General features: G+C 35.4%; 2 protein-coding genes across 5 annotated transcripts; both read left to right on the top strand.

Annotated features, from left to right (window-relative positions):
- The first annotated feature begins 4,268 nt into the window (after nt 1–4,268).
- On the top strand, nt 4,269–8,904 carry katnbl1 (katanin p80 subunit B-like 1). 4 transcript variants are annotated; one of them, XM_016294332.1, is made up of 10 exons: nt 4,269–4,433; nt 5,516–5,643; nt 5,867–5,904; nt 6,022–6,298; nt 6,502–6,617; nt 7,628–7,678; nt 7,763–7,852; nt 7,957–8,061; nt 8,156–8,252; nt 8,374–8,903. In XM_016294332.1, the coding sequence occupies exons 2-10, from the start codon at nt 5,527–5,529 to the stop codon at nt 8,404–8,406; spliced, it is 924 nt and encodes a 307-aa protein (XP_016149818.1). In that variant the 5' UTR covers nt 4,269–4,433; nt 5,516–5,526; the 3' UTR covers nt 8,407–8,903. The 4 variants fall into 4 exon arrangements, with proteins under 4 accessions (XP_016149818.1, XP_016149830.1, XP_016149824.1 ...); XM_016294344.1 differs by having other exon boundaries at nt 4,270–4,433; nt 8,159–8,252; nt 8,374–8,900; XM_016294338.1 differs by lacking the exon at nt 4,269–4,433 and adding an exon at nt 4,492–4,873 and having other exon boundaries at nt 8,374–8,904.
- A 443-nt stretch (nt 8,905–9,347) lies between these two features.
- LOC107601948 (ER membrane protein complex subunit 7-like) lies at nt 9,348–11,920 on the top strand. Its single transcript, XM_016294320.1, has 5 exons — nt 9,348–9,689; nt 9,991–10,110; nt 10,199–10,337; nt 10,609–10,689; nt 10,793–11,920. Exons 1-5 carry the CDS (start codon nt 9,463–9,465, stop codon nt 10,937–10,939), a joined length of 714 nt encoding a protein of 237 aa, XP_016149806.1. The 5' UTR covers nt 9,348–9,462; the 3' UTR covers nt 10,940–11,920.
- The last annotated feature ends 697 nt before the right edge of the window (nt 11,921–12,617 follow it).

Genomic DNA, 12,617 nt, shown 5'->3' with positions numbered 1-12,617 from the left:
GGGGGGGGGGGGGGGGGGGGGAGCGAATACAACAGTCTATTACGACTGAGTGGTAAGACAGACCGGCAGAAAGAAATGAATGCTTTTATTCAGCAAGGACGCATTAAATTAATCAAAAGTGACAGTAAAGACATTTATAATGTTACAAAAGAATCTGAATCTGCTGAAAATTCAGCGTTGTCATCACAGGACTAAATTACATTTTAAAATATATTTATGTAGAAAACTGTTATTTTAAATTGTAATAATATTTCACAACAGTACCGTTTTATTGTGTTTTTGCATCAAATCAATGCAGCTTTGGTGAGCATAAGAGTCTTTGTTTAAAAACATTCAAGAAATCTTACCAACCCCAAACTTCTGAACTGTAGTGTACATTAGAAACTTTTGCCAAATGAATGCTTGTGCCTGTATTTAAGTATATAAAATCACATATAAGTCAGTCGAAAGTAATTCCAATATTTTGTTTTAAATGAGTGCAGTGAAAAATTTATTTTTTGCTTCCCAGTGTCTGCCATTTTCATTCCAATAAAAACTAAAGAAGTCTGTTTATCTTTAGACTTTTTTGGTTAGACTATTTTTACATATATTGAAATAGTAGTTATTATTGCAGTCTAATAGTGACTCTTGAAAGAGTCACTATTATTATTTTTATTTTTATTGAAAGACTTGCGCAATCCAAATAAGGGTGGAACTGGTTGGTGAATTTTTGTGGCTGTCTGAATTTGAGTCCTAATGTCGGCTATTTTACTCAGTTTTCCCCATCAGTTCAGCAGCTTTTTATTTGAACTGTGGTAAGATTTGTCATCCATGACACATTCTTCAAGAAATGGTATTGATTTTTTTTTGTTGCTTAACTTCAGCTCAAAATTATTTTAGAACAAAAAAGAGTTTGATAAAAAATGATGGCTGTCTGCTGGCAGTGCGCTGCTTCTGTACATTCAAATTCATTTCAGTTCAGTTCACAAATCTTCCTGACAATATTCACTGTACTATTTAAATCCAAAAGTGGTTTGGCTGAACTTCACTATCTTAACTGTATATTTATTATGACTGAGTTACAGTAAGTGAACCGTGGTGAAAGATGATTCATAACGGAAATTTGTCTTTATCTGCTTTCAAATGGAATCTGTATGATGCCAACCTAAAAACCTCTAAGTGCTTATATCACAGTAACTATGTCACATTATACCAGCTTGTGGGAGCATTTCATGGCCTAATGATCACATCAGCACTGCCGTAATAGCCATCACCTTTGTTAACACCTTTGAACTTAAGGTCATGAGATGCGAAAGGAACTTACCATTAACAAAAATCAATTCTAACAAGATACCTACTGAAGATTAAAGTGGCATTACATTACAGTGATAATTATTAAGGCCCTTTGTTTGTGATGTTGAACTTTTCTGAGTATATTTCTGCCTCAAGAAGGCAAATACTTAAAAGCACACTGAAACCTACTTAATGTATGTTTTTGATGATCTTAAAGACCTTTTTAACTAAAGCTTATGCTTTTTTAATTACCTATATAAAACAGTGGTTCTGAACCAGGGGGCCCACTATAGGGGACCTTAAACCTCCAAAGGGGCTGCAGGATGACTTTGAAGTATTTGAACTGATAAAATATGATTAATATATTTAAATACTATTTAAATTAAAATTTCAAAAAATGTAAACTGCAACTAAACTTTAACTTTCATTATTATTTTATATTTTCTTATTGAAGAACATATACCTTTCTGGAAATTTCTAGAATGAAACAAAAGAGTCATGTTAATTTAATATCAAAACCAGTTTCTATTAGCCTAAAAAAAGGTCTGGGAAAAAAAACTTTGGTCATAATTGCAAAAGAAATACCGGAAATATCTAGCCTACATGGTGAGTCAAAACGTTTAAGAATCACTGATTTAAAATGGATGTTGGACTAGCTACAAGAAACACGGATTTTTATTTATTTATTCATTTGAAAAAGCATCACACGATGCACCTCATGGGGGAGCGAATACAACAGTCTATTACGACTGAGTGGTAAGACAGACCGGCAGAAAGAAATGAATGCTTTTATTCAGCAAGGACGCATTAAATTAATCAAAAGTGACAGTAAAGACATTTATAATGTTACAAAAGAATCTGAATCTGCTGAAAATTCAGCGTTGTCATCACAGGGGGGGGGGGGGGGGGGGGAGCGAATACAACAGTCTATTACGACTGAGTGGTAAGACAGACCGGCAGAAAGAAATTAATGCTTTTATTCAGCAAGGACGCATTAAATTAATCAAAAGTGACAGTAAAGACATTTATAATGTTACAAAAGAATCTGAATCTGCTGAAAATTCAGCGTTGTCATCACAGGACTAAATTACATTTTAAAATATATTTATGTAGAAAACTGTTATTTTAAATTGTAATAATATTTCACAACAGTACCGTTTTATTGTGTTTTTGCATCAAATCAATGCAGCTTTGGTGAGCATAAGAGACTTTGTTTAAAAACATTCAAGAAATCTTACCAACCCCAAACTTCTGAACTGTAGTGTACATTAGAAACTTTTGCCAAATGAATGCTTGTGCCTGTATTTAAGTATATAAAATCACATATAAGTCAGTCGAAAGTAATTCCAATATTTTGTTTTAAATGAGTGCAGTGAAAAATTTATTTTTTGCTTCCCAGTGTCTGCCATTTTCATTCCAATAAAAACTAAAGAAGTCTGTTTATCTTTAGACTTTTTTGGTTAGACTATTTTTACATATATTGAAATAGTAGTTATTATTGCAGTCTAATAGTGACTCTTGAAAGAGTCACTATTATTATTTTTATTTTTATTGAAAGACTTGCGCAATCCAAATAAGGGTGGAACTGGTTGGTGAATTTTTGTGGCTGTCTGAATTTGAGTCCTAATGTCGGCTATTTTACTCAGTTTTCCCCATCAGTTCAGCAGCTTTTTATTTGAACTGTGGTAAGATTTGTCATCCATGACACATTCTTCAAGAAATGGTATTGATTTTTTTTTGTTGCTTAACTTCAGCTCAAAATTATTTTAGAACAAAAAAGAGTTTGATAAAAAATGATGGCTGTCTGCTGGCAGTGCGCTGCTTCTGTACATTCAAATTCATTTCAGTTCAGTTCACAAATCTTCCTGACAATATTCACTGTACTATTTAAATCCAAAAGTGGTTTGGCTGAACTTCACTATCTTAACTGTATATTTATTATGACTGAGTTACAGTAAGTGAACCGTGGTGAAAGATGATTCATAACGGAAATTTGTCTTTATCTGCTTTCAAATGGAATCTGTATGATGCCAACCTAAAAACCTCTAAGTGCTTATATCACAGTAACTATGTCACATTATACCAGCTTGTGGGAGCATTTCATGGCCTAATGATCACATCAGCACTGCCGTAATAGCCATCACCTTTGTTAACACCTTTGAACTTAAGGTCATGAGATGCGAAAGGAACTTACCATTAACAAAAATCAATTCTAACAAGATACCTACTGAAGATTAAAGTGGCATTACATTACAGTGATAATTATTAAGGCCCTTTGTTTGTGATGTTGAACTTTTCTGAGTATATTTCTGCCTCAAGAAGGCAAATACTTAAAAGCACACTGAAACCTACTTAATGTATGTTTTTGATGATCTTAAAGACCTTTTTAACTAAAGCTTATGCTTTTTTAATTACCTATATAAAACAGTGGTTCTGAACCAGGGGGCCCACTATAGGGGACCTTAAACCTCCAAAGGGGCTGCAGGATGACTTTGAAGTATTTGAACTGATAAAATATGATTAATATATTTAAATACTATTTAAATTAAAATTTCAAAAAATGTAAACTGCAACTAAACTTTAACTTTCATTATTATTTTATATTTTCTTATTGAAGAACATATACCTTTCTGGAAATTTCTAGAATGAAACAAAAGAGTCATGTTAATTTAATATCAAAACCAGTTTCTATTAGCCTAAAAAAAGGTCTGGGAAAAAAAACTTTGGTCATAATTGCAAAAGAAATACCGGAAATATCTAGCCTACATGGTGAGTCAAAACGTTTAAGAATCACTGATTTAAAATGGATGTTGGACTAGCTACAAGAAACACGGATTTTTATTTATTTATTCATTTGAAAAAGCATCACACGATGCACCTCATGAAGTTCGCTGAGAAAATTCTTAAGAGTGTGCAATTCCGACTATGGTGTTTCATGGATAAACTACTGAAATGTCGTTTTCCAAAGCCGAGCAGTTCCATTATGCCCCATCAGATGTCGCTTCACCCATTCTCAGCATTTCAAGTTTGTATTTACTTGAAAGGTCCTTCCTTCCCTCTGAAATCTACTCAAATTCCCGTGTCTTCCTGGTTGTGCATGGCAACGCTCTCGGATATATAAAGTGGTTTAGGATGCATAGACAACTTTACACAATGTTATGGTGGGTGCTTACGAAATACAGTTTGATAGCGTTGTACATGTTATAGGTTTTGTACGTGCTAAGTCCTTGTTTGCTAGCAGGTGATTAGCCTGACTTGTTTTTGTTTAGCAACTAGCTATCTGGTGTGTTTCATCACCTGCTTTGATATGCACAGGCCAGTGTGAGTGTAGACTAATCTCTAGACTTGTCTTTTGCAATTTAGTCAAAGATTATTGACTTTGTCAAAATGTATTTGACCTAATTAGCTCGCCAGTGCTACCAAACCCTGAACCTAAACAGCAGCGTCACATCATTGGAGGCCTTATGCTCCGTCTGACAGATCTGGACATTTACCAGGAATAATAGATTGTTAATTTGAAACTTACTAGTTACGTCTGATTCAAACGGTTCATAGACTTGTCCTCTTCCTCTGACTCAGCTTAACGTGCTAACGTTACGTGGTAAGACGTGCGTTTTAAAATGACAAAGCATCTCTTTTGTGTGTGTGTGTGTGTGTGTGTGTGTGTGTGTGTGTGTGGTAATGAATTATGCGATATTATTTACACTAGCATGGTATGTCATAACTTGTGCATAATATGTATATAGTATTGTCTGTGTAGGTTTTGAGACACAGCCCTAATGAACTGCTCTTATTCTAGCAAATTCAAAACGCTCCCTTAACGTTAGCATATGGATCCCGTTTGGTTATTTTTGGAACCAAGTAATAACGTTCTAGGAACGTTTTGTGTATCTTTTTTTTTGTGACAACCTAAAGAGACTATACATGTTCTTTAATGGTTATTTTAGGTTTTATTTTATAATGAAAACTAATGCTCACTGAACGTTCTGGGAACCAAACATTTTATTTAGTCAAAATCTGCTACTGTGCCAGACTGTCTTAACAATAGCAAAAGCTTTACATTGAAATATTTCATGAAGATTAGTTGATTCGTTTGCGTACGAATTTGATTATAGAATGGTTCCAAATCCAATCTCTAAAGAAGAAGCTACACATTGGAGGCTTTGAGCAAACAAACTGCAGCTGTTTTACTTTAACATCATGCATCCTGTGCCAGATAATGTGTTTTGCCATTGTATTTCAGAGTCCCTTATTATGGCCACTGGAAGTCATGTTGGAAGTAATGCAGAAGTCCACAGGCTTAAGCAGGCCCAGCCCCATGATGTTCTCAAACGTATGGTTTGTTCTGGAGATGAGAAAAACATGAGGGAGGTAAGAGGAATTGTTTCAAAAATTGCTTTAAAATAGACAAATTGTTTGTAGTGTATGTGCTGGTTGGGATTAATAGGGGCTTTTCAGTTTACAAATACAATTTTCAGTATTTTAATGCTGTAATACACTACACGACTTTAGTCCAGATTGTGTCAGATTTTAAGTGTCGTATAGTATATTCAAGCCTTTAGGAATGCTAGATTTAACTGTGATCTCTTTTCAGGTGGATTATTCACTTAAGGACGAAACCGATCAAGAGAGGTATGTTTTTGGACCATAGCAACTCAATGACCATTTATATTATTCCTTGCTTTGACAAGCTGATTTTGTAAAATGTCAGTTTGAAGATATGAGCAAGCATTATTCTCCATCCCACAGATTTCCAGTGGGCCATTGTGTGCACAAATACAGCAAAGCGAAGCGAGCGGTGGTTAGCAAGAAGAAAACACGTCACTCTGGGGTGGGATCAAGAGTATGTCGGAGATCGCCCACCACAAGCAGGACATCTGACATGGCAAACAAAGAAAATGAACTGACCTGTGCTGATGACGTGCAGGCTATTCTTTACAGTGACAACTGTGGGTTCCCTGTGAACTCAACAGACACCTCAAAAATGGCAGGAGCTGGCTCCAAATACAGTGATTATTTCACTGAGGTGCGATATGCTGCATGCTCATGCTAATATTTTTGCTGACTATGTTTTTGTCATTCTAAGCTAAAACGTTCCTGTGTTGATTCTAAAATCTTCAACCCCTCTATATCTGCAGTATCAATCATGGCAAAGTGTGATCTATAATAAAATTTTATTATTTGTACTAACTTTGTATTATTTGCACTAATCGTTTGTTTTTATTTCAGTTATCAAAGGACCATGAAGCAATGACTCATGTGCTCTTTGGAAGAAATCTGAGACTGAATGTTGCTTTGACTCTTTGGCGGAAGAACGCAAGTGAACTAGTTGCATATTTGAACAGGTTAACAGTTTTTTTTTTGTTAATTATTTTATTTAGCAAGGATGCATTAAAGGGATAGTTCACCCAAACATGAAAATTTTTCTTACACAAACACATCGATTAGCTTCAGAAGGTATTTATTAACCCCCCAGAGCCAAGTGGAGTACTTTTTATGATGGATGGATGCATTTTTTTGGGCTTCAAAATCTCAACACCCATTCACTGCCATTATAAAGCTTGGAAAAGCCAGGACATTTTAAAATATAATTCTGATTGTATTCATCTGAAAGAAGAAAGTCATATACAGCTATGATGGCTTGAGGATGAGTAAACCATGGGGTAATTTTTGGGTGAACTATCCCTTTAAATTGATCTAAAGTCTCAGTAAACTGACGTGTGTGTGTGTGTGTGTGTGTGTGTGTGTGGGTGTGTTCAGGACATTTTATTGTGAACACATGTACAAAAAAAGAGAGCAGCGAAAGAGGGGTTTGAGGGTCTTGTAGAACAGTGAGGGCTGTTTCTGGCAAGGCTCTTGTGCTAAAAAAAACACGCTTTTCAGACAGACTTTTCTCTCAGCGACAGCCTTGCCCAGTTACTGCCAGTAAACTGGTAAACTGACGTGTGTGTGTGTGTGTGTGTGTGTGTGTGTGTGTGTGTGTGTGTGTGTGTGTGTGTGTGTGTATATATATATATATATATAAATAAAACCTGCAGCATATTAGTATTATTTCTGAAGGTTGATATGGCTGAAGATTCAAGTAATAAATTACATTTTAAAATATATTAAAATAGAAAAGTTTGAAATTGTAATATTTCACAATATGTTTTTGCTGTATTTTTGATCAAATAAATGAAGCCATGGGTGATCAAGAGAGGCATCTTTTAGAAACATTGAATGGTAGTGTATTGCAGGCATTTATAGATTTGTCTTTACAGCATGCTAAATGGCCCTTTTTCCGCTGTTTTTTGGCATAACTGATGCTTGCAATTCTTTTATGAATACCATAGTAACCAATTTACTTTTTTTCCAGAATACAAGACACAGGGGTGCTTGTTGATTGTTTGCCTGTACTTACTAAAAGGTAGCCTAATTAAAACCCATTTAAAGTCAAAGTTTGTTGACTTTTGCTAGACATGTTGTTTTATACTAATTTCTCCCTCTATAGTCTTCAGGAAGAACAATCGTGTGTTTCAATAGGCTGTTGTGTTGATCTTTTACCACAAGTGAAAATGATTCTTAACACTAAATATGAAGAGTAAGTATTTTGTCCTGTATTTTTTATTTGTCATTGCTATTTATTGTCATTATACATTTTGCCCAAGTTTAAATTAATCTTTTAAATGGTTGAATCTTTTCCAGACACCTCATTATAGCTTTACACTGGGTTCAATCTATCATTAAAAAATGGTGGTCTGAGCTCTCCACAAACAACAAAAGCTTGCATGATGGCTTTTCAAATGACAGGTGCTTCATTTTTATTTGTATATACGGAAATAAAAATCACAGAACAACTTATTAATGTTTGCTGGAAGGTGTAACTGAATATGTTTGCATCCAGCAGGAATGTTCATGCAATGAAGACGATGCTTCTTGAACTGTGGGAGGGGAAGAGACACTTAAGTTCAGTTCCAGGAACTGTAGGAGAAACGGCAAAGGTGGAGTGTTTTGTAATTGTTTTTTTTTTTTTTATTGAATTGAATTGAATTGAAAAATTGCAACAGTTTACAAAAAAAAAACAGTCTTACCTGGTCTCCTTTCTTGTCCTCTCGTCCACAGGTCATAGAATCATATGTGTCACAACTGCGCTGATGTATCATTGCAGCACACTATGGAGATAACCACTACAAACTCTTGTAGTGTACTAAGTTCTTAGATTGGCTTGGAGCTGGTGATTCTGAAGCCCAATAGGCTGTGGTGAATTGGGGATAGATGAACAGAACATTTCAGACACTCCAATTTCAGCACTGGAGGAAGAATTCTTCCTGCAGGCACTGAATGACTGCTTCACATTGAAGTGGACTTGCTTAGGGGCACATAATCAACTCCATGAGACTCTCTGGAATCAGGCAACTCACTGAAGTGCCAAGCAGAAGTTTTAACTGTTGCACTTGTAGTGCTATGGTGTGAATCTGCTTAAGTGGATGTGATTGTGTAAGTGTACCTTTTATGAGATGGGGGTTTTTTTCAGTCATGCACTTGAATTGCAGGAGTTTTAAGTTATTAGTGTGTTGTTGTCCATTGCCTGATCATGAATGGATATTTAAGTGTAATGTGTACATAGTCATTTTCTTTTAATCAACTTTCAAATAAATTTACATAAACTGAAAGTTTTATGTTTATTTGAATATTTGCATTTTATATATGTTTTTAAAAAATGACAATAACAATCATGTTCCGGCACAACCCCAATCAAAAGGGATATTACGTTGTCAGAAAAATTGACTGATTGGTTAAATGTAATTGCAAATTATGTTTAATTTGCGTTTGTGTTCTTTTTGAACCACTGCGACAAACTGAACCGGGAGACACATAACGCCATATAACAGCAGTATGTGCCTATGTATGGATTTACTCGAACGAACTGGAGTATGTATGCTGGACTAAAGTCCCCCGTTTTTGGCTGGACCGCAGTGATGTAGTCAAAACGATCTGTTTAAATATCCGGTTCGCGGTAAAGACTCCTATTCGAAACCCCCGCCCTTAAACTCTGAGAATCACGTGGTGTAACATGTTCTTCCGGTCTCTGCGGTCGTTCTGAGTTCCGTTTACCATTTACTTCCTTTAGTCCTATTCCTGTGGTCCAGGTTGACGCGTAGTGAAATATTGTACATTTTAAACGTAATATATGTCGTGTGACAAAACACGATGCAACAAATGAAACGTCTATTAGATATATATGTGGCGTTGCAGGCTCTGTTTGCGTTGTCACGGTGTTTTTCCGACGGAGAGCCGGGGCCTGTAGCAGGTTCTCAGTCGAATGGAGACCGTTTCAAAATCGAAGGGCGAGCGAGCGTTCCCGGAGTGAAAACACAAGACTGGATCTCCACAGCCCTAATCCTGGTGGAAGGAGAGGAATATGTTGGTTTTCTCAAGTGAGTTACCAGCTATGCTAACGTCAAAAAGAGTGCTGTAACGTAAATATTAATTTGTGTGTGTCAGTTTTCGATTTACTGCAGCGTGTCCATTAAATTACTTAATCTCAGTTATAATAATCTCGTTTGAAGCTTTCTGTTATATAAATACGAGTTCTAATGTATTTGTGAAAAATGTGTAGGTTGTATGTAATATCATTGCAGGGCATTGTAATTCAGATTAGATGGGCAGTGGTTTCATAACAAGCCTTTAAACGTTTTGCCAAGATGACAGAATTAACCACATCAATTTCCCTCGCAGGACTGATGGGAGCTTTGCTGTCAACGATGTGCCCTCTGGCTCATATGTGGTTGAAATCGTATCACCGTCTTTCAGATTTGATCCTATTCGGGTGGACATTACCTCCAAAGGGAAAATGAGGTGGCTAACATTCCCAATTTATTCTACCTTCTTCTAACAGCTCTTTTCTAAACATCTAAGTTAATCTCACAATGTTATTGAACCATAGGGCACGCTTGGTGAATCACATCAAAACCTCTGAAGTTATTCGACAGCCGTACCCTCTTCAGATCAGATCCAGTGGTCCACACACATACTTCATGAAGCGGGAAACTTGGGGCTGGACTGATTTTCTGATGAACCCAATGGTACAGTCATATAATGGTTTCTGTGTGTTCGATTCTTTCAGATGTATTTGATTGCACTTTATTTACTGGAGATTAAGCAGTCATTGTTTATTTTAGGTTTACTTATTCTTTAACTATATATTTTTATGTCCTCTACTTTAGATTAACTTAAGCATTACAAAGATGCTTTTTCAGAGCTGTTTATAATAATGTATTTTAGCTATGGCATAAGTGTTGTTGATGGTTTCTGATAGATCTTGTGGCTTGTTTTAAAATATTTTGTCGTCCTTAGGTCATGATGATGGTTCTTCCCTTATTAATCATCGTCCTGCTCCCAAAGGTGGTAAATACTAATGATCCTGAGATGAGAAAGGTAATAAAAAAACATAGTATGTAGTACCTACAAGTAGGTACAGACATTCTCATCCACTGTATGTTGCTTTATTTATACAATTTAATGCCTTTTTTTCCTGCAGGAAATGGAGCAATCTATGAATATGTTGAACCCTAACCCAGAATTGCCAGATGTTTCTGAATTTATGACAAAATTGTTCTCCAAGGGCTCCAGTAAGTCTGGAGGAGGCAACAAAGGCAGCAGAAGTGTTGCTCTGAAGAGGAGGTAGTGCCGTGTATTTGGTCGGTTTTCTTTAACACTGTTTTACTGGTTTCCCATTTTATATATATATATGAACAGTTTCTTTTTCAACTGAAATGCTTGACAAAGCAAGACTGTGTTTGCACTGTGCTACTTTTCCATACTTGTCTTCTTTGGATACATTGTTAATAATCAGATCATTTTAGTCATTGTAATGATACTCTGAAAATTAGCCTATACATAAAATTTAGTAATGGATAAAACCAGTACAGATCGAGCAAGGCAAGAAATTCATCTTTTTTTATATATATATAGAGCTTAACTAGGATGTTTTAACTTTAAATTTAGAATGAGTGAGTGAGAAAGTAAAGTATTTGATTGAACAGTTAAAGATATCCAGTTTTGCTAAAACATTTCAATATCTTGTAATGCAATTAATGTGATGGTAGTCTATGCTTTTACTGCTGCTGTGCAAAAGATTCATCACACAGATATGATTCCTTCTCAGAATTGAGGTTAATACAGGTTCACCTCAGTTATAACTTGAATAAAAGCGAAGTAGTAATAAAAGCTTTAAGTAAAATTCAGCATAACATTGTTGGTTGGTTGTTGAGTGCTTTGGGTTGATGCAACAGCTGCAGTACGGCTGTACTGATTAAGTCAGATTCAGAATTTAGTACTCCCTGTATGTATTTGTCTTACTCATTTTGTCACAAGCATTATGGGATATTTTAAAAGCACACTTGTGCTTAAGGGTCAAGATAGATGAAAAATATATAATGAGGGTCCATTTTTGCAGTGATACCATGTGTATTTCCAGACCAACCCAAGGAGGTGACATTGATAACAAATTCTGTTTCATAACTACTTGAAATAAAGTTTTTAGGTTATAATATTTACTATATCTTGTTGGGTTTGTACAAGACTGTGAATGAAGATGAGAAATTCATAAGATTTAAGCTATGAAGTATAATCTTATTTAAACAATGGAAATAAACTGGTGGAAAATGTCTTATTTGTCTACTGTTCTCAGCATGATGCTTGCATGGTAAAATGTGTGGAGATCAACATTTAAACCACATTTTATGATAAGTGACTGGCAAACAGTTGCTAGTATATCAGTGGGTAGTTGTTGTCGCTTTAGTTTTAATCAAGAAATTAATGGGAAGATGGAACCCCTGCCAAATCCAGACTGATGTTTCAATTAGTTGGGTTAATCTCATGTTAAAACATTTATTTCACATCAAATTAAATGGCACGTCATCACAAGAGTAGAGACTTGTTAAACAATATGAATGGAAAACAGCCAGGCAACATTCATAAATGTGTTTATATGATGTGTTAATGTTCAAGTGAGTTCCGATCTAATTCTTGGGACCACAAAGATTTTTTGTTTAATATGGACCAGTACACATTCGGGATGCTGTAGAAATGTCAAATGTGCTTTCAGTGTTGGAATCTATATGAATGCCATATAAATTAATATTTCATCCAGAGTGATGCTACAATCTTTTTGTGTGTATCTCTCTAGTCGACAGTGATGGTTTGGCAGCTCTAAAATCTTAAAATCTATATCTAACACTGTCCAGTTCTGCAAACATAATAATAATAATACAACAACATTGCTTTGCACACCATTTCAGTATGTTTAAGTTTGTATGCATGCATTGTCACTGACATGACCAAGCCGTACAATACATGAAAAT

The sequence above is a fragment of the Sinocyclocheilus grahami genome, unplaced genomic scaffold, assembly GCF_001515645.1.
Source record: "Sinocyclocheilus grahami isolate Dianchi unplaced genomic scaffold, SAMN03320097.WGS_v1.1 scaffold15.1, whole genome shotgun sequence".
In the NCBI taxonomy this organism is placed as follows: Eukaryota; Metazoa; Chordata; class Actinopteri; order Cypriniformes; family Cyprinidae; genus Sinocyclocheilus; species Sinocyclocheilus grahami.
The sequence above is the reverse complement of the archived record's forward strand: the minus strand, read 5'-3'. Positions and strand labels throughout refer to the sequence as shown.